Source organism: Camarhynchus parvulus, chromosome 12 (assembly GCF_901933205.1).
Source record: "Camarhynchus parvulus chromosome 12, STF_HiC, whole genome shotgun sequence".
Taxonomy (NCBI): Eukaryota; Metazoa; Chordata; class Aves; order Passeriformes; family Thraupidae; genus Camarhynchus; species Camarhynchus parvulus.
In genome coordinates this window covers 7,571,525-7,593,213 of record NC_044582.1, presented here as the reverse complement: position 1 = coordinate 7,593,213, position 21,689 = coordinate 7,571,525, and the positions used below count along the sequence as shown (strand labels likewise).

Here is a 21,689-nt window from a genome sequence, read left to right as displayed (position 1 = left end):
TGCTGCTTTTTAAGTCTGCTTTGTTTCTTAAATGTTTATGAGCTCAGAACATCATTTCTTTAAGCCAACTGTAGTGTTGGCACTATTTCAGTGTGCTGTGGGCTTGAGTGCTTCAGAACTGGTTTGTAGCCTGGCTTTCCAGTTCTGTGAAGTTTGTAAAATCACAAATGCAGCAGAGTGGTGGGTTTTAACTAGCTTGGGATGACTGTAGTGTCTGGCTCAGAGGCTAAAGAATTAACCTAAAAGAGAATAGATAAATAATAATAATAAAATAATAAAATTAACATTAAAAGAGAGTAGATGCCCAATTTCAAAATGAAGTATAACAGTGTGGACAATGACAGAGCTGTGCATTTCATCTTTCTGCACTGAGGCAATTACACTATCAGAAAATGCTACATAAGCAGAAAATTATTAACTTGTGATGGTAGGAGGAATTCTACTGAGCAGACCCCTGAATTGTACACTTCAGATTTATAAGACGTGTCTTAAGCAGTGGTCTTTATTTTATTTTGTCTAATGAATTTTGTGGTCTTAGAGTTTTAAGTTCAAGCAGTGTAGCAGAACAAATGAAATTAATTCCACATGATGAAGAGTAATGTAGACATAACTGTGCATATCAGCATTGTTACTAGTAAGCTATGTGACTATTTTATCATATGTCCTCTATGGTCATGGCATCTATTTTATGCTGATTGGGTACTGTTCCCAAACATTTTTCTATTTCTCATGCATACTTTTCAATTATCCTAATCTTCTACTTCATTCAAAAGCATTTTAGAAATAGTAGAGCCACATGAAAACATACCAGAGAAAGCAACTCAAAAATTCTACTGAACCAAGGATTGTATTTGATATTTGCTATTAAAAAAAAGAAAAGCTGGTGGGAAATATGTTTTTGTACTTATTTGCTGCTTTGAACTCCCCCAGTACTTTTAATGCAGGCCTGAAGAAAAATCCTCAGCTGGGCTTTTTAACTGTAGCATTTTCTGTTCATTTCCATAGGTATGTAGCCAGTTGTGGCATAAAGAGAGTCTATGACAGAGCTTTCTTTTATTTCCCTCTCTTCAAGATTTTGCCTGTCACAGGCACCAGATGTTTTTCCTTTGCAGCTTTACCATGTTGTACTTTTCAGTGTGGTATTAGAGAAGCTGAAATGGGAAGTTGTGTGAGGCATGGGTGATGAAAGAAGCAGCTAGCCTTGGCATAAAATTGAACTTCTTATAGAGATTAAATGCAAATGAATTTAGCATTTACTCAACATGAGATTGGAAACCAATTTATGTTTTAACATCACAAAGCCATATTGCACCACCAAAATTTCTGCCAAATACATTTATAAATGAAATTGTGGAAGTGTTTTTTCTTCCAATACTCATTTTGGTTTTATGCTGAGCAAGTCTGTGCTTACAATTATGAGACAGACTCATGACAGGGAACTGATTTTCACTTGGACCTGCAAGCAAATTACCTATATTTGAACTAGTTGTCCATACTTTTTTTTTCCTTGGCAAGTTTATGGTACTTTTTTTTAGGTATAATTGATTGGATTTTCTCTAATATGCTGTACTTACAAATTTTACATGAAGTGTCTTTTAAGAATTTTTAATACCATGGCACATTTATTGATTGCAAATTAATTTTTAATTTTTGATCATTAATAAATAGTGAAAAAAACACTGGTAGGACAAATAAACCAGTGATAGAAGGAAATGTTGAATGACCCAGTTTCTTTAGCATAATAAAATCCATGCAAGAAATGTATTCTATAACTTTTTTCACTGCTTCTGGTGTGGAAGCAAAGGAGGGATTTTCAGTGATCCTTTTGGGCACTGAATAATATTCTCTTCATTTGCCACAATAGGATTAGTGAGTAGATCTCATTAGGAATTTGCACGTGACTTTTATTTTTTATAGATAAAAGGGAGCAAATTCCTTCATGTTAAAGAAAGTCTGGAAAATAATATCTAAGAATTCAAGGAGGTAGGAAGTATTACTGCAAGGATATGTTTTCATTACCTGACATACAAAATTAGTTTGCCTTTCTTAAAAAAATGTATGCTAAGTCTCAGAAGCGCTTCTGGTAACTTAATGAATCAGATCTACAATAAAAGATAATTAAAATTGAAACCATTCTTTTTTATTAATACAATCTTAACAAAAGAGGACATGTAAGGGTGGCAAAGATTGTTTAATTTCCTTAGGAATGGCTCATAAATTAGTTTGTTGATTATTGTTTTTAGAAAGAAGTCCCATTATAGAAAATGATAGAAATTTTTTTGTCATGTACAAAGCTATTTGTAAAGGCATCCTTTATTCTTCATGGCATATTTATGACCTGATCTACTTCCTCACACTTTAATCCACCTAAACACACTGTATTTGTAGTCCAGGTTTTAAAAAATATAATTTCACAATGTACATTAGTCATCACCTTCACCTTCTGATTCCTTTGAAATGGATACTTGAAGCACCTATTAAAATTGTTCCTGAATGCAGAGTGTGTAAGGATTGTTGGATCATCTCCCTCTTTCAACAATTTTTATGCATAGAGCTCAGAATATGTATGTGTTTTTGTGGGAAATCTTGTCAGCCCAAATAATTGCTCTACCACTCTATAATTGAAAGCTGTTTTGATATGCCACCTTGAAAACAAGGTTGAATTTTATTGTTACAACTGATGCTTGGAAAACTTGTGTCTGTTGGAGAATCGATGTCCTGCGTTGTAGTCACAGAATTAATCTCTATTGCTAAAGAAGTGGTTGCAGCCATTAACACTAATGGGTGTGTGTGTGCAATTCTTAGACACATGAAGGACCAAAACAAGAAGGTTGCCAATCTGAAGCACAATCAGCAATTGGAGAAAAAGAAGAATGCACAATTGTTGGAAGAAGTTCGTAGGCGAGAGGACAATATGACTGACAACTCTCAACATTTACAAGTGAGTGTATTTTTCAATTTTTTTTTAAAGCTATCTAAGAAAATACACATCTGTTCCAGTGTGTGTGTGTTCCAGAATATGTAATGAATCTGTTCTCACAAAGACCTGATGGGTCCTTGCTTTTCTACCAGAGGATGCACTGCTCACTCAGTTGTATCCATGAAATATTTACTATTTAGGTTAAGGAAAGAACCAATAGAATTTGAGGACCTCTGCACTGTGATTACATCAGCAACTTTTTTTTTCTTACAGTTGGAAAGAAAAGGTTCAAGTATATAGCTTCTATGTTTCAGATAGACTTTGAGCGTTATTCCTGGAGAATTTCTACAGTTTGTAAGTTACTGAGTGTGGTGGTTGAGAGATGAATGTTCTTCAACTGATCTGTTTAAGTGATACATTACATACCAGGGAACTTGTATTCAAGGCCACAAATTTGATGCTTGACTTAAGAAGTATTCTCTGAGACCTGAGTGTGAAAAACCACCAAGAGAAGTGCTGATTTCTGTTGACAACATCAATGTCTCCATGCCCAGTGTTTATAGGCAATTTACAGTGCAAAATATCAATTTTGCCTTGATCTGGTTAATATAATGTGTTTCTGGAAAATTTCCAGTGGATGGAATTTGACCCTCTCATGCGTCATATGGTTGTATTTCTCATGTGTTCCTATATGCAAAATGGAAAAATTAACACCACATCTCTCTTTAGGCTTGTGTTGGTGAAGCTTTATGTCAGAATCAAGTTCAGGAAATGATACATTATTTATGCATCTGTGCAGTGTTATGTTTACTTTACAGCCTTGGTCATTACATACTGATTGCATCACCATGCATTCCAGTGCACAGGATAGAGCACTAAAAGCTTGTGAAGGATTTGGTCTGCCAATATGATATATCAAAATTAAATTTCAGTGTTGAGCTGCTACTTGTAATTATAGTGGTTCAGTAAAGAGAATAAATTAAGCTTATTTTTCAGTATTTTGGAAATCTATTGCAGCGGGCTGATGACTGGAGAATAGAAGCCATTCTCAGGATCCTTGATGTAACTGCTATACTTGGAGGTTTCTACTCATGAGATGAGATTGGGTCTAGCAAATGGAGGTGGTGTGGCTGAATGACTTGAATTTAGAAAGAAAATACCTGTTTGGTGTACAGTTCTTCTGTTCCATTCACTTCCTGTAAAGCATCTATACACTAGGAACAGTTTAGGAAAACCAGCTAACCAAGAACATTTATTTCTTGTTGCTATGCCTTAAAATGACAATATTTTAAAATTATGTCCTTCAGCATATTACTTTCAGTAATATATATATGTATTAGGTAATATATTACATTCCCTGTAGCTGCAAGAACAGCAGGAGAAAGGGAGCCTTGGTTGTCTGTGCTGCTGGATTGCTGGTAGGGATAATCCTGCCTTCTCTGCCATACAGGCAATCAGCTGCTGTTATCAGTTTGCTGCTACAAACAGTTGTTGTATTTCCTCCGTCAAAGATTTCCAATTCCTTGGCTTATTTCTTCTCAAGCATTTCTTTAACTGAAGTGGTTAAGTGCTGAAGAGTGCATGGAAGCTTGAGTTTCCCTGGGATTGTAAGGTTTTTTGGGGTTTTGCTGCTCTACAAAAAATATAGTCTTGCAAATAAAGTAAATGCTGTGACATTGAATAGTCAAGTCACAGTGCAGGTGACATGACTGATGTACATTTATTGTGCTGATAGGAAAGTATTTTCACTGCTACAGTTCATTTGTTTTATATGTGTAAGGTAATTACAAATGCTAGGTGAGAGCATCAAGTCTTGTATGAATCTGATGAGTAGGTGATTGGCTTTTTGAAAAGCCAAACAAATTCTAATGCTCCAATCACTTAGCCTTGGAAAGGAATTTTTTTTCATGATTTGAGAAAACCTTTCCTCCTTCATGGAGTTTGCTTGTGTAAAAAAGTAACAGCAGTGATCTAAGGATTTAAATGAGGCAGCATTTTTTGGGAGACAAATGCTGTGACGTATGCTTTTAAAAAATTTTAGGAGTACTATGCATCTGCTAATTAAAAACAGATTAATTAACATCTTAGTAAGCCATAGGGACTTGACCACCCTTTTCTTAGTGCTCTTAATAACTTCTACTGCTTTTAGTGGAAACACTCTGCATTTATATGCATTTATAACACAAAGTGCTTGTGTCTACAACATACTTGTTACATTTGTGAATGATGTATTGAGCTGTTAGGGGAAAAGTGTATCCTAAAATTCTCTGGCCTGATGTAATGACTGTGTTTGTTGGCTAGCTGTGATAAGCTGGCTGTTGGCTGGCTGTGATAAGCTCAGCTGAGAATTGAAGAGCAGTCAGACTGGTCAAATTACATTTACTGCAGCCAAGTCTCAGTCCCTTTTGCAGAAGTAGTGGAAAAGATGAAATAAGAAAGTGGGTATGGTTGTCCATGGACCATTTGGGACTGCCCAGGGCAAACTGAGGTGATCAAGTGCCACCCTTTTTGTGCAGCTCCCACAGGGGCTGGAGCTGTACCCATCCAGCTGTGCCTGATGGCTGTGCTGAGGTTCAGGAGGCTGGAGTTTTTTGGAAACTTCAATAGTGTGTGCTCATTCCTGAGGCTTGTAGCACCATGTCACCACTGGGACACTGTTAGCCATCTTGTCCGATAAAAGCCTCTCAAAGCTGGTTCATGTGCCAGTGTCAGTGCTTGCAGGGCAAGTTTGAGTCTCTGTGGCCCCATCTCGCAGCACTGCAGGGCCTCTGCTGGGATGGAGAGTGCTCTGGGATGCCTGGGGAGGGAATTCACTTTCGTCTGCCTCAGCTATCACCTGTAATTGTGAGTGATGCTTCAGGTGTGGTTTTGAGGGGCTCTTTGGATCACTGTAAAATTGGAAACATCAGGAAGCCAGATTAATTCTTGGGAATGAAGAATAGTTATGAGGTTTTCTGTTTTTTTCCTAACACAAATCAAGGGCAGACCTGTGCAAATCTTGCCAGACATGATGGTCATATATTACACAAAGCATCACAGCAGGAGAGCTGGACCTTGAACACTTTATCATGAATTTCTTTGAGAATGGTGTATCTAACATGCCTTCATTTTTCTCCCTTTTTTTAGTCTGTCTTAAAAATGATAAGCCTTTTTGAGAAACACTGAGCTAAGAAATATACAGATACCATGTTATAGATTTGTGCATAATTCTTCAAGTCTCTACAGGATCTTGAAACCTTAGAGATGTGAGACTTGTTTATTCCCTGAGATTAATTTTTTTCTCAATTCTTGTGTGGAACATGTTTCTTCCAGTATCACTTGTACCTGAGTAGGATTGGCAAAGGAAACATTTGCATAACACAGAGAACTTAAATGCATTTGGTTTTGATTCTGATTTTCAAATCTGCTGTAATAACAACAACAAAGTCTTTTTGTTTCTCTAGAGTAAGCAATGAGGGTGCAATAAGAATATTCCCATGTGTCTCATAGCCTCAAAGGGAATTGAATATACACTGTTGTCTAATTATGCTTTTCATAGATGTAATATATCAATAAGTGATCTAAGTCTAGAAACACTTATTTTTTGCAATTTTGTGCAAACTGTCCAATACATATGTGTCACAAAAAAAGGAGCAGGGATGAACCTGCAAAGAGGTTTAATAATTTTAAGACCCTATTCTGCCCTGATCTGCAGCTTCTGGGTGTTTCCCCCCTTTCTTCCAGCTCATCTGCTGGCAAAGTTCTTGACTCTCCTTATGTTTTAAATGTTTGGGTAATTTGTCACAATTCTCTTTGAGGTAGCTTGGGTTTTCTTTGGCTGGAAATCCACATGCGGAAAAGAGATATTTCACTAACAAAATTGTTTTTGAGTGAGACAATGTGTAGTTCTCATTGATTTCAAATATCATATACAGGCAGCTTGATCAATGGTTTATGCCTGCAGTACTGTAGAACAGATTGTGTACACATGTACATTTTCCAGGTGTAAATACCTCACTTTTTAAGCAGAGTTCAGCTTGTCAGTCATGCTTTTTCATGGGATGTAGTGAGACAAGGCAAGCGTTCCAGTTTTCCAATAGTTCTGTACTGGCTGGAAATTTAGTCTTAGGTAATGAATAAAACATGATCAGGAGGAAGTCCTGTCAAGAGAGATAAAAAAACTGGCTAGTTAATATTACTGCTTTCTGATTCTTGCCATGTGAATATCTGTGATGTCTTAATCACTGAAAATAGCTCCCAAGAGGTTTCACAGCTAGTCAGCATGAATCCTTAACCCTGGATTTGTTTCTTTGTTTGTCACTGTGTGCTTTACCGTATAATCCTTAGTTCCATAATAGCTCTAAAAATACAAAGTGTACCCAAGACATTGCACATTGCTGTATGTTATTTCTGTATCTTATAAAAGAGCATGGCCTAAACAAGGGGTATATCTGACTTTACTATGAATTTGCTATGACTTCTCTTAATGCAGTGTATTTCCTACTGCATTGTCTCAAAAGCTTTGATACTATAATATAAATACAAAGAGGAAGCTAGGGAGTGAGATGAAGTCTTGCAAACAAAAATGAACAGAGCAGTGTAATCAGTTCAGAGACAGAGGAAGCAGTCCTGACTGCTATGCAGACAGGCATTAGTGTATGGAGCTGACACAAGGCAGGAGAGAATTCATTGCATAAACACACAGCTTTGTATTAGTACCACTGAAATTCATATGCAGTGACAAAACACAACCTTTTAAGAGGTTAAAATCATGAGCTATTGTATTAGAAGTAAATTCTAATTTAAGCATCGGTCTTAAGGTGGACCAATATCTTTCTGGACAGCTTTAATAATTCTCAATGTTTAATAATTCTCAGGATTCTGTATGTTTCTGTCTTTAAAAGGCTGGTAGTTTTTGTGGGGGGCAGACAGAGATAAGACAGGGATTTTACCTGTTTACACCACTCCTGTGATTTCCATGATGTGCATGTGTGAATTGTAAGTTGTGGTCTAGCTCTGATGTGTAGAATTGCAGAATTGCTGGGTACCTCTCATTCTGTTGTGGGCAGAGGATGAGGGGAGCGAGGTGACCTCTCTTGATTTTCCTTTCTTAATAATATGAGCAATCAGAAGACACAGATGAGATCTATTGTAGATAGACTTTTGAAATATGCTCAGAGAAAAGAGGAAGATAAGATATGGCCTGCAATGCTTGTGAAGGTCTTCCTTCTCCCTAAGATTTCTGCTGTCAGATATGAATATTTTGAAACAAAAGCTGGTTTTTTTTGGTAAGACTGCATAAGAGTCAGCTGCACCAAGCCCTTCAGTCATTTTGTAAGGTGTTTGTTGGAGCCAGTTCAGTGATAAATTCAGAAGGTGGGGTGAGTGACAGTGAGAACTAAGTTCTCCCTTAGAAGTACCCATGTTTGGGGAAAATGCAGAATAGGAATTAATTTATATTATGATTGTGATGAGTTAAAACTTAATTTTACCATAACTTTTCTATGATTAAAGGAGAAATGTAATGACGTATCTGACATTGAAGATTCAAGACTGTGATTGTTATAGATGTCTTCTTTACTATAGCAGCCCATACAGAAATAATTTCAGCAACAATTTTATTTCCAAAGTTTTGCACTAAATTTTTTGGTTTCTTTTTCTGAATGAGTATATTTGTTCAAGCTGTTGCAAATACTGTTTAACAAGAGAGTTAATTTCAAGTGCAAGTAAGCAATTTTTGAAATAATTTTGGCTAAGTTCTCTCTATGTAGTCTATTATGTTAATGAATGAACATATGAAAAAATGAGCAAGTCAGTATTTTATGCCTATTTTCTCTAACTTATCTACATAATTCTCTTCATTTGAATGCCTTAAAACTAGCATATGATATTGTATGCTCTCATTTTATGTATGTTTTAAACTACAATTTCTTTGGGGACTGTAGCATTTTGTATTTGAATGGTTAAGCTGAAGTCTAGTCAATTTGTAAGATAATTAGTGTTCATGTATGTATCAGCTTCACCCTTAAAAAGCAAGACCTATGTACTAGAAAATGGGGAGAACTCAGCAAAGTGCACAGTTGTGAGCAGTAGTGATGTGTCCATGGGTACTTCAGCATTCTCTGCTTCTCTAATTGTAGGTGGATTTTGCCAAGGTAGAGTGTAGGAGAAACTACGAGTTCAAAAATGTCCAGCCTTCAGCAAAATGGATAGCATATTATGAGCTTCACACAATTCAGAGAACCTATTTTTTTCCTAGTAAATACCTAGGAAAAAGGCAGAAATTGCATTTTCTTGAAGTGGTTGTTTTCGTGGAGCTGAACATACATTTTTAATAGACATTTAATGAAAGTCTTTTCTCATTGATAATGGATCTATAAAAACCCCACAAGTGTAGTAGTGGAGACTAGGCAATAGGAAAAAAGTGAGTAAAGCTGTGATACTATAATACAATGCATTAAAAAATTATTACCAGATTAGAAATGTATACTTAGAAATCTCAGGATAATCCACTCAAACACATGTAAGACTATTGAAGACACAGCTAGTGTTTTTATCTTTAGATTTCCAACATAATAGAAATATAAATTCAGATTGTAAACATGGATGGACATTTAGGAATTTTCCTTCCTTGGCCTGTGGAAGTTCCTTATGCTGTGGATAAATTCCATATGTGTTGCTGAAACGTGTCTTGAACTTCAGCCAGTAGTTTAAGATTATGTTGAAGAAAATATTTCTAAAAGGTTTCAGATGAAGAATGGTACTTGAGAATGTACAGAGGGCGGGAAGGTTGATTGGTAGGTCGGAGGATCAATACCAGAAGTGGGTTTTTTGGGGGGATTTACTTTGACATTTGTTTTCATTGTGCAGTGTAATCCCCAGAAGTCAAAACCACTCCTGTTATAAAATGTCCCTGTAGACAATAAGTGAAAATCTCACTTGCAGACCAATTTCTACTAGAGTCAGAGCCTCTTAACTTTTTTTTTTCTTTGTCATAATTGGTGAGTTGTCAGAAGTGGTGGGTTGACAGAAATCCTGCAGTGTTCTGTGCTGTGTTGATCTAACCACATAAAATATGAAAAAAAACGTAGTGGGCACAGCGTTATCAACAAAACTGTTCTATGCAGGTGTCATATCCTTTCTTTTGACTAATGTGTTCCATTATATGAGTAAGTATAAAAGAACATAATTTTTATTGTTAGAAACACCACAATCTATTAATTTTGAGGTTTTACATACACATACAGTATAATAGAATATTATGTATAATTTTTAATACCCTTCTTGCATTATTACTAAGACTTGTAGGGCATCCCATATCAGACAGTCTGAATACTAATTTTGTCATTTTTCTCAGTTTCTACAGTTAAGTCAGAAACTTCATGGTTTTCAGCATTGTCTGTGTTATGTTAATTTCCTGGCTTTAGTTACCCAGGAATAAAACCTGGACTTCCTGATTTGCAGTTACTTAGAAACTTGCAACTATTGACATGTACTTTATGTTTAAATTAAATCAGTTATTTCTACTATGTGCTTTAATATGTTTTGTTAGTTGAAAAGGGCGTATATGGCAAGGCACTGGAAGGGAATGTTGTTGGAAAAAACAAAACTCCAACAATAGGAAACAGAAAAAAATTAATGTGATACAACTTTCTTTTCTCCCCCTCAATATGTAATAACTCACACACACTCGCAGGACTCCTGTAGTCTCCAGGGGGCAATTGCATTCACATGCATCAAAAGAAATAGTTCAGTTAAACCAACTCTCCCTACCCAGCAATAATTACCACAGGTTTACACTGAGATATAGTTGCAAAAGGTTAGTCAGTAGGGCATCTGCAAATCAAGTTATATGTCAACTCTACATCAATAACCTCATTATATTAGATGTTAGTGTTTCAGCACATGACTGTCCAATATAGCATGCTACATATAGCTCATTTTTAGCTTTTACATTGAGTTACAGCTCATCTAATATGTTACTAAATTATGTATTTAAACACTCTATATGACATAAATTATAATCAATGACAAAAGCAATGATTTAGATTGAAATTCTACAAAGTGAAATTGCAATAAAATGTCTGACCCTATTTGTGTAGCTGCTTTCAATATAAGATGAATATAGGATGTTTAACCCTGTAATATGAAAGAAGTGTAATGGCAATTAGTATTAGCACAGATTTTCCAATTTAGGCATTATTTAAAAATGTTATCTATAGATATATAGTGAAAGCTGTTTTCCTGAATATAAAGAACCAAAAAAGGTAAATATGTTCTAAAAGTACAACCATTTACCTAACTTCTGTGCAAACTCCCTCCATATACTTTCTTATATTTGTAACTTACCACAAGCTATAACATTTTTCTGAAAGCTTGATAGGCTGGATGAGAATATAAAAAGGTTTTGAAAAACCTTCTTGTGGTCTGCATGAAGCTCAGATTTCTACCTAGTTCCATAATTTGGTTTTGAATTTACCTGCTTGGTAGCCAGTGAGAGCTGCTGCTGCTGCTGCTGCTGTTTGTCACTCTCCATGGATAATTTTGAAGTCTGTTACTAATACATTTGGTCAGCAGCAAAAGTTCTGCTTGAGTAAGTCTAAGTAGAACTATTTTGGTTGGCTGTTAATAAGCCAGATTTATACTTAATACTCATTATGAGTATTCTGTAATAGCCTTATACGTTATTACTTACAGACTCCCTTTGCAGACTGGAAAGAGAAGGAGGGCAAAACACCTTCATATATAGTCTTGTCCTACCTTGGAAATGATTATTATTTATTGTAACCCCCTCTTTGCTCTGAGAAGCTTTTTTGTGAGAGATGAAAAACCTCTCTTTTAGTAGAAAAATCCAGGGCCAAATACCATTGTGAGGCAAAAAAAAACCCCAAAAGGTGTTCAATTAAGAACTCCGAAACTTGACAAAAAAAGCTTTATTAATAGATCTCAGAGTAACTTGAGGAATAGACTTGTCAGTAATATATTGAATGAAATGGAGGCATTAGAAATAAAGGTTGTGTGCAAAATGTCCCAGATGGGTGATGGAACAATTAAGGAGCACAGACTTTGTCCAATATTCCCTTTACTTGTCTGAACTGTTGACTCAGATTATTTTACTCATGACACTAAAAATGTTGCTAATGAATTGTTACTGATTGAGGTACTTAGTGCAGGTGAAGTTGATACAATTTTTAGTCCAGTGAGAGATCAAAAGTTTGTGTTTAGGACATGAAAGACACAGGAAAACACCTACCATATTAGTTATTTTGCAATTTAGTAGTCTCTTGATCCTCAGAGGATGGTGAACAATAGCTGCACATGAAGAAATAGAAGCGTACCGATACTTGCAGTTTAGAGACAGATGTCTTTTTAAGCAGAATTGTCAAGATAATCAGAAAATTCAAAAACAAACACTGCAGTGCAGTGTATTAAATTTTATAGAAGATTTTTCTTTCAAGTTACAGCTAGGACCCTTAACAAGCTTTTCTTTGATCCATTACTTCTGTTTATATTTTTCCATTTATCCTTTTCCTTGGGAAAGTCTGGTTAGCTTTCTGCATCTGACAAAGATTCCTCTACAAACACCTTGGAGAAAGCTTGACAGATTTGGACATTGTTGAACACCAATCTTTTCACTAAATAAATGTTTTAATACAATTAGAGCTTTTTTCATATGACATCTTAAAAAATTATAAATAGGGAAAAAATGAGCTTATTTTAAAGTATTAGTCCAGTGTAGATGAGCTATAAAAATGTTAACATTGAATTTGAAAAGTCACAACTATGCACAGAATACAGATTTTTTCATATTTCCTTTTAAAAAATAAATTTTGCGTTAATCTTTGTATTTCCATGACATTTTAGTGACATTCATTTGTTCTTTAGTGGAGTAAAGCTTTATTGAGCAGTATTATTTGGCATTAGGTAGGTACCTTTCTTTTCACAGTTGCATATTGGCATAATGAAAGAAGCATTTTACACCTCCTCTTTAGCTGTCACATACCTTTGTCATTCTCATATTGAGAAATACCATAATTTAGCTATCTAGAAGTCCTTTCAGTGATAAAAGCCAGGTGTTTGTGATCCCCTCCTTCTCTTTGTTTTTTTAAACTTCAAAGGGACATTATAACAATGTGAATAGTGTGTCACATGAGTGCTATAGTCTCTTCATTTTGAAGAAAGAATTTTGTGTGTTCCTGCATATGGGGTGAATTCCTGGCTCTACTAAAGTTAATTTTTGCCACTGCCTTGTCAGACAAAGATTTCTTACATGAAGAAAAAATAATTAAAAAAACCCTGTACAGACAAAAAATAAACTTAAAAGGTCATTTAGAAAGCAGATCTCAAGTAAAAATGGAAACAGTCCATTGTCATTCATCATTTACATCTGATCTGTTGATGGGAATTGTAATTTGTGAGAAAGTCCTTCAGCTGTAAGGCTTGTCAAAATTGGCTTTTCTGTCTGGGTGTTCTTTCATAAGAACATTTGGCTGCCAAGTCCTAGCAAATATAATTATTTCTCTTAATACAGACATTAGAAAAGATTGCTCAGAGGTTGCTGTCTGGGTCTTGTGCTTTCAACGTAGGCTTTGATCTTTTATACATGATGGCTTTGTTAACCTTTTTCTTATGAAATTGGTAAACACTAAAATAATTAGTGTCATAAGCAGGATAACTAGCAACTTGAACTCCTCTTTGGTCTCTTTTTTCTCAGTTTGAAGTAAGTGCACCACAAGAATACTAGAAATCTATCATATAAAACATCACCTAGTAGATTCCTGCATTGAAACCTTTGCTGTGAAGACATTAAATGAATACCTGGATGAGGGTATCCTAAATCTATTGTGGTGGATATGAATTATAAGCTATGCTTAACTGGCTAACATGACCTAACTTGTGTATTGTCTGGTGGGCAGTGACAGCATGTCAGGGAATGGCCAGGGAAGGTTTAAGTTGGATATTAGAAAAAGGTTCTTGGCTGGGAGCTGAACAGGCTCCCCTGGGCAGTGGTCACAGCCCCAAGGCTGTCAGAGTTCAAGAGGTGTTTGGACAATACTTATGGGTCCCTTCCAACTCAGCATGTTTGGGATTGTGTGATTCTGTAATTGAAATGTGTATGAAGTACCTGTTAAATTAAAACCCAAATTATCCAGTGGACAGTCAAGTGAAATAGTGGATCTTGCATCCTGAAAATGTGTCTTAAAGGGAAAGTTTCATGTAATTGTTGTCCTGGATAATTTCACAAATTGTACTTCCCCTGTTCTTTGTGCTGTGGTACTTTGAGAAACCAGGACATGATAAGAGACATGTGAAGATTTTTGAAGAACATAAATGCACTGACCATTTCTTCATTTGTTCTCTATGATATGGATGAAGCAAGTATAAACCTGTATTATCTAGCAAGGTTCTGAAGGTCCTGGTGTGTCTGATAGAGTTTGTGTTCTGTTTTGTCATCTGTTTTCTTAATTTTTCCCCTTCAAATTTATTGTTCCCCAAACTAGTTCTCGAGTATAAAACAGGTGGCCAGATGTTTCAAGTAGTGATTGAAAGCCAATAAATCAGGCAGAATGTAACTGTAGCATTTGTGCTTTAAAGGAAAGTGTAATCAGCAATAAACTCAGTGAGCAAGTAAATGTTTTTTGAAATTTTAAGATGCTGAAATATAGCTCAGTATTTGCATAAAAAGTTTAGATATTTAACGCTGAATATGTATTTCCAAGGGAGAAAAACAACCCTTTTCCACTAACTTTTTTTAATATAATTGAACAAAATCTAGTTGTAATATGTCAGCTATAGTATGCTATAGTATGAATCCAGAAGGAATTTTACAAATTATGTAGACTACTGTTAATATAGAAGTGCCTGTGTGTTTCTGGAAAGTATCTCTACTTCACAGGATTAATATTTGAAATATGAACCAATGGAAGTCTGCTTAAGGGAACGTGCATTTTCTGAGACTTTTAGTCTTAGTCACTTTCAGCATCCATATTGCTGCTACATGTCAAAATGTCTTTAAAAAAGACAGTCAAAGGAATAAAATCTTTACAGGCATCATGAAGGCTATTTAAAGAAAATTATATTGGCTCAGAGGAAATGGATACCACCTATCATAAACTGCTTTAATAAGACCAAATGGAAACCAGCACAATTAAACAGCAGGATAAAGGAAACTATCAAAAAACAAAAACAAAACTAACTTTCTCAAAACTGAAATTTGTCTGGTTGAAAAAAACAGAATCATAAAACCTGGCAAGTAAAAGAAAGCCCAAATAGGCCAACCATGAAATGCATGAAGAACAATAAGGAATAAGTAATGAGATGCACTCAAACTGGTCATTTTCAAATGTGTCAGAAGGCGGAAGCCAGCCAGAGAATCTCTAGAGCCAAAGATAATCAAGGTATATAAAGAGTGCTTTCAGAAAATGGGGTCATGAGGTCAAAAAAATGAAAGATATTTCTTGTTCTGGTGTTCAAAGAAAAAGCACATGGTAGGTTCTGCTTCTAGAGCTCCTTTTTACAGGTGAAGTATTGGAAGATGTATCTCGGAGTGAGGTGACAGCAGAAGATGCTGCACAACAATTACTAAAATTAACAATGCTGTCATCATAGGATCTGAGGATAATTCAGGTTGAAAGGTATCTCCAAGTTCAAACTCTTGTTCATGTGGGGTGAGTTTGTAGTCAGGCCAAGTTCCTCTCAATACCAAGCAGTTTTCATGCTAACCATCTTGAAATTTAAAGGTGAAATCTGAGAATTTCTAACTTGCCTTAGAACTGGACTGATGTGACATCTCTTTCTAAAAAGAGTTCCATATACGTTTTCGAAAATTACCTCCACATGTGATATCCTTATTGGAAAAATCAAGAAAGATTGTTTTTTAAAAAGTAGAATTAGTGGGCATTTGACCAACTAATTTACCTATACAATATGTTGGTAAAGAAGCCCAATGCTTTTCCAAAAAATTAAGTCATTCCTCCTCATAAGCTTACAAGTCATTATATTTTTCAGAAGTCCCATAGGAATAGACATTGAGACTTTATCATGTTTTTAAAATGCTTGGAAAAGAGTGAATAGTTTAAAGAAATAAAGTATCATCTACTTGAAGACCAAGGATTGCTTCGTTAGTTGTGCTTCCTTGCAAACTCAGGGCACTGGGTAGGATTTAAAAAACAAACTCCATAAGAGAAATTTAAAACAAAAATGGCAAGTGTTATAGAATAAGAAAGACAATACGATATGAAGCTATGTAATTGTGTTACTAAATGCAGTACTGATGGCTAAAATTTTAAATGTTACTGAGAAAAGTTTAGTGAAAAAGGTTTTCTTAAGAAAAGAACATTTTGGCAAACTCAGGCTGATTTATGATGGTAGGAGGAATTCTGTGGGTTTGCATGGTTTTGACCTTAAACCTGCAAAAATATGTTGGATTTGGCAATGTTTCACTTGGAGTTTTGGCTTTCTTCAAGCCCAGAAGTCAAAGAAACATTTGGGATGTGAACCAAAGCCAAAGAAAAGGTTTAGATGAACCATACATTCCATAACAGCCAAGTTTCACACAACTCTGATTTTCATTTTCCCCTTTTCTTTGTTTCTTTACACTTCTTTCTGGAGCTGCTTTTCTGTTTCCGAGTCTCAATGGATAGCATTCTCTATATCCAGTAAAAGCCTTTTTACAGTCCATGCATAAGGAGATGAGAAGGGAGAACTCAGAAGGTTTTGTCTCTCATTTTTGTATTACAGCAGAATTTGAACAAAAATGAAATTATAAGATGCACTCATGTCCATTTGGGAATATTTTTTAGTGGAAGTGATAATGTTAGATACTTAGCCTTCCTTGTGTGTGTTTCATATTACAAAATGACATAATTAAGACATCCAAAACACTGAAGGGTTTAAGAAAAGGATATAGTTTTGTTTCTTTTTAACACTTATTAACAAGTATCTCTTAAATCTGGTCATGTAAATACCACTTTCCATGAAGACAGACACGCCTGTGCAGTAAATGGTGCCTGTTCTGCATCTCATTTGGATCTCGTGAAGCTGTGGGATACAATACATTCAAGCTGCTGATCTGAGAAGTGTCTCAAATCCATGGTCTTTATATGCACATCAGACACTACACATATGGTAAATGATAAACATACCATATGGGATTTGGGAAGTTAAGACTATCAAATTCCTATACCATTATTTTTTTTTACATTGTATGGTCAAATCAAAAACATATTATTCTTTACATTATTAAGGGGTTATGTTTGTGGCCCCATTTATAAGGTTACAAAACTGATCATGCTTTAAGCTTTTCTTTGGCCTAGAAATTTTCCTGGTTACACTCAGGTTGTCATTTAAAAAAAAGAAAAGGAAGGGGGTGGGTAGTGTTTGTGAAGCTTGCAGAGTCTGGCCAATTTTTGAATTACACTTTTGAAAAGTTCACATGTAACCTTAGCCAAGTATTACAGCTCAAAACAGCTGAGTTTAAGGTTAATTTTGAAAACTTCGTTTTCCAGAATTTTATTGTGTGTATTGTGAAGGTGTTATCTGGAAAAAATAGTTTCAGACCTGACAGTGTGGTGACTATATATGCTCTTTCATGATAGTTTCATTTTTTGTCTTGGCTTTGTGGCTGGAACAACTTAGTATCCTCAGCTGAACTATCAAATGTTTATCTAAAAAATTATAAATTTTGTACATCTTTCACTTGCTTTCAGATGGCAAAATTATTTTCATCTTTAAAGAAAGAAGATTGAAATTAATTATTCTATTGAAGAGTTTCCCAAAACTATATTTTGTCGAAGAAATGGGAATTTACATTAGGTTTGTAATTAATCTTGGAACTCTATTTCTTAAGCAACAATTTACCTTCAATCCATTAAACAGAAATTGGAAAAGCAACTTAACCACAGTAAAATATGGCAATAGGAACCTGTGGGTAAGAGGGGAGGCACTAGAAAACAAAGCTCCTTGAAAAGTGTGTCAGGAATCGTAGGGAGGGAGAAAGAGATTTTGTTCCTCTTAATACTGCATAATCAGGCTTGTGCTACTTGGAAAGCAAGAACTGTGTCCTGAATACATCAGAGTGCAGCTACTTTTGTTCTCTTCCCATGTAAAGTCAATAACTGAAACAGGTTAGGGGTAGAGACTCTTTCATGCTAAATGTCTGTGTTTGAAAACTGTAGTTTACTGTAGACTTCCCCCCACCTGTTTTGTTGTTTTATTTTATTTTGGAGATATGTGCAGAATGTTCTAGTAGGTTTCTGCTATAACTAAGAATAAAAAAACTGGGATTATGTTCCCTTTGATATCTCTCTCTCTCTTTTATTTTCTAGATTAATTTTTCATCATGAGATGTGTGCAATTTGTAAGCAGCAAGAATTGGGCTGGGTAAAGCTTGTTACTTGTGGGATGTGTAGTTATTTCTTTCCATGAAGATGTTACAGGTTTTTCTTCTAGAAGGTGTCATGTTGATGCTGAGGAATGTGTGTAAAAAAATTGTATTCCCCCCTTATTTTATGTTCTTCACAGCATCCTTTTCTCCAGGGACAGGCAGCAGAGAGAAGGTTCTGTCTGCATGTGGCCTTTATGTAGATTCATAAACACATGAAAAGCTTCTGCACTCTTGTACTGACACTTTGGGTATTTGGACAGTTTGGTCCTGTCAGTAGACATTTCATCAGTGAGGGCACTCCCTGAAAACTGCCCAGGAAAAAAGTCAGACATGTCACACTGTAGCCTTGGGGGAAGTGGCATAGAAGTTTCTGGAGAAATTAAATACTAGAAATACATGGGAGCTATATGAAATATCAGGCTACCAACATAGTGAAGTCTAAAATTATTTATTTTTAAACTTATTGTAAACAATGAAAATGTCTGTTTGGGAAGCAATAGTTAGGGCACCAGTACAAACCTGCAGCTTTTGATGATGGGCTGAATTCTGTGCAGTGTACTTAGCTAAGAAAGTCAGCAGCTGAATAGAAGGAACAGAAATGACATTATGAATTCCCACTTCAAATACCATGACTTGATCTCATCAGTTGAGCTGGGACTGAAGAACATTGTGTATAAGCTATACTTTTTCTCATTGTACTTATTAGTAAAAGTTACAATAGTATGTTAGAAAGGAGATAGAAGTTTGTCTGTAGGGTGGGTGAGACTGTGTACCAGACCTGACTGGATTCCTTAATCTAAAAACCTTTGGACCAAAAAATTATATGCATAAGAGCCACATGACTTACACCTTGGAATATCAAAAGTGGGGGAGGTAGAAGATGGGCTCTTGATTTTGTTTACCAAATAGGAAGTTGCTCCATCTCTAGGGGTTCTCTGAATGAATCTGCTTTATCCATGGAACAGGCATGTAGTTAAATCTCATCATTTTAACTGGTTCTTTTCCTTGCCAGCCAGGGATTCAGATTATCCAGCTGTGTTCCTACTGCAAAGCACTGTTATCAGTTGTGTAATGAAACCCAGTAATGAGAACTTTATTTGACCTATCCACTATAGATGTGGCTCAAGAGTCACAGTCAGGAGACCTGTTTCACATGCAGCCAAAATCTGCCTTAGGTTAAAAAAAATAAGCATGTATAAATCTTTTATAGACAGTCAACTCAAACAAGGAAACTCTTATAACTGAGGAATTAAGCATCTCCTGCTCTCAGTGAGCATTCATTTGGACCTGAACCCTTACTGAGCTATGTTTGAACCCATTGCAATTTTCCCTTTAAAATGAAAGCACAACACACTGATTTCATTGGTCCTTTAATTATGCAAAATAGAAACATCTAGGAAATATGTTAACATGAAAAATTATCTGGTGACAACAGAAGCAGCAGTAAAACTGATCTAGAAGGAATGGTACTCTTATACAGCATTTTGGGGAAATCTGCACCAAAATAATTGTTGAGAATTTTTCGTGACCTGTAAGAAACGTAAAATTAATTTTTTAATGAAATTCAGGAAAACGATCGCTTATAGAATGATCCCAAGACTGAAAAGATGTTCCATTTATTTCTGCAGGACCCTAAAATTGATACTGGTTGAAGGCAGGGAAATTATCAGGCAAAAGCTATAAATGTGGAAAGGAGCTGGAATATGTAGGGAAGGTGTTCTTAGGCTGCAAAAGTGAAATGAAACTGCCCTGTCCCAGAACTTCTGGAGTTGTTCAGTGCCCAGGTAATGCCTAAGTAAGGAGGATGTGCTTTAATTGCTCCATGAGTACATTGAGTCTGTTGCTCAATTACTTCAGACTTAGGTAGTAGAAGATTAATATAATAAATTTAAGACCTCTGTTTTATAACTTTCAGCATACTACCAGTTAGAGCTGTACTTTCTAAAACACCATGGAATTATGTAGGAAAATGTTTTAGAAAATCTGTGACTGCAGGAAAACCCTGAAAATATTATGGTTGAATCTTTTAAGAGTCTGTGAAATAAATTTAGTTTTCATAGAGCTTTTAAAATTTTTTCTTTAAACTTTTAAATCTGAACAAAAGCCTTAGACTTTTGTACCTCAAGAGGAATTGATGTAATTTTCTGCTTTTCTCCCCCAGCCCCCACAACCATATCCTGAATAGGAAAGAAACTTCATTATGTAAATCACCAATTGCTTGTAAAATCCCAGAATAAACTCTAGACATCAAGGCCCATAATCAATCCAGGTGGTGTCTTACTTTCCAAGGAAGGAATCCAAAATGGCAGCTCAAATGACTCTGTTTCGTGAGTCATCTGAGCTGTGGTGCAGTCTCTTTTGGAGAAAAATGGTTTCCTGAGATTTTCATACAATCATTACACTTCAGTAAGTCATAATGTATGTAATGATATGGTATATATACATTTTAAATTCCAGTGTTGTCAGGGAGAAATGTGCATTGCATTAGTGTAACATTCTGTGATTTACAGTAGGGCACTTCTGTCCGCATTACTGAATACCAGAGGACCAAGAGGATCTGTCGGGTCTTATCTATCCACTCACAGCTGTATTTAAGCAACTAATACACGTTTCTATAAACAACTTGATTTATAGACAAAGTTGGCCACTGAGAAGTGAAGTTTTCCTGAAGGGTAGGAGACGTGTCATTCTTCAGGTTAGTGGGGAGATCACGAATGTCCAGCTCCTGTTCTGCCTGTTGGTGTTCAGTACCAGCCACTTTACTCTCCATATTTGTGAGTCCTTTTAAATGTGTGATATATTCTGTCCTTTCCTAATTTTTTTTTCATGAAGCTAAAGCACTTTTTGTACTTTTATTCTAGTTACTATCATTAACTCTTTGATATAATTTCTTGATTTTTAGGTAGAAACATAAAGGGATTTGACTTTTATTTTTCTGGTTTGGAAGCTTAGTTGATTAAGATCTGTAACGGTCTTGCCAAAAGTGTTTTCTTCACTCCATGCAAAAACTGAGGAAGGTTTTCTTCAAGATATGAATGTTTTTGTATTTCTCTAAGCACTTTTTACCCAGGGTGGTTTTGGGTTTGTTTGTGTTTTATTTTATTTATATATTTTTAAACCTGATTCCATATAAGGTCATACATTATGTTACTAATTCTCTGAGGCCAAATAAGCGTAACCTGTGTCACAAACCTGAGTGGTTTTTAGGTGTTTCCCCAGAATGACTCTTAGACTCCAAGCCATGCACAGCAGTAGTTTTAATTGACATCTGCAGTTTTTGTGATCAGCCCTCACTGCTTGGAAACTCATTTTGTAATTTTGCATAACAGCTACCCCTATGGGTATTAGTATGATAAATATGCCTTCCTGGTGAATTGAGAATGTGTTGGTTGCAGCAGTGTTTTC

The 21,689-nt window shown here is 35.6% G+C and overlaps 1 protein-coding gene across 9 annotated transcripts in view; it reads left to right on the top strand.

Moving 5' to 3' along the window:
- Window positions 1–21,689, top strand: part of ERC2 (ELKS/RAB6-interacting/CAST family member 2) — a 405,797-nt gene that overhangs the window by 167,572 nt on the left and 216,536 nt on the right. For all 9 annotated transcript variants that reach the window (XM_030956690.1, XM_030956689.1, XM_030956685.1 and 6 more), the window contains one exon: window positions 2,806–2,941. In XM_030956690.1, the coding sequence (XP_030812550.1) occupies window positions 2,806–2,941 (136 nt within the window). The remainder of the gene's footprint in view (window positions 1–2,805; window positions 2,942–21,689) is intronic.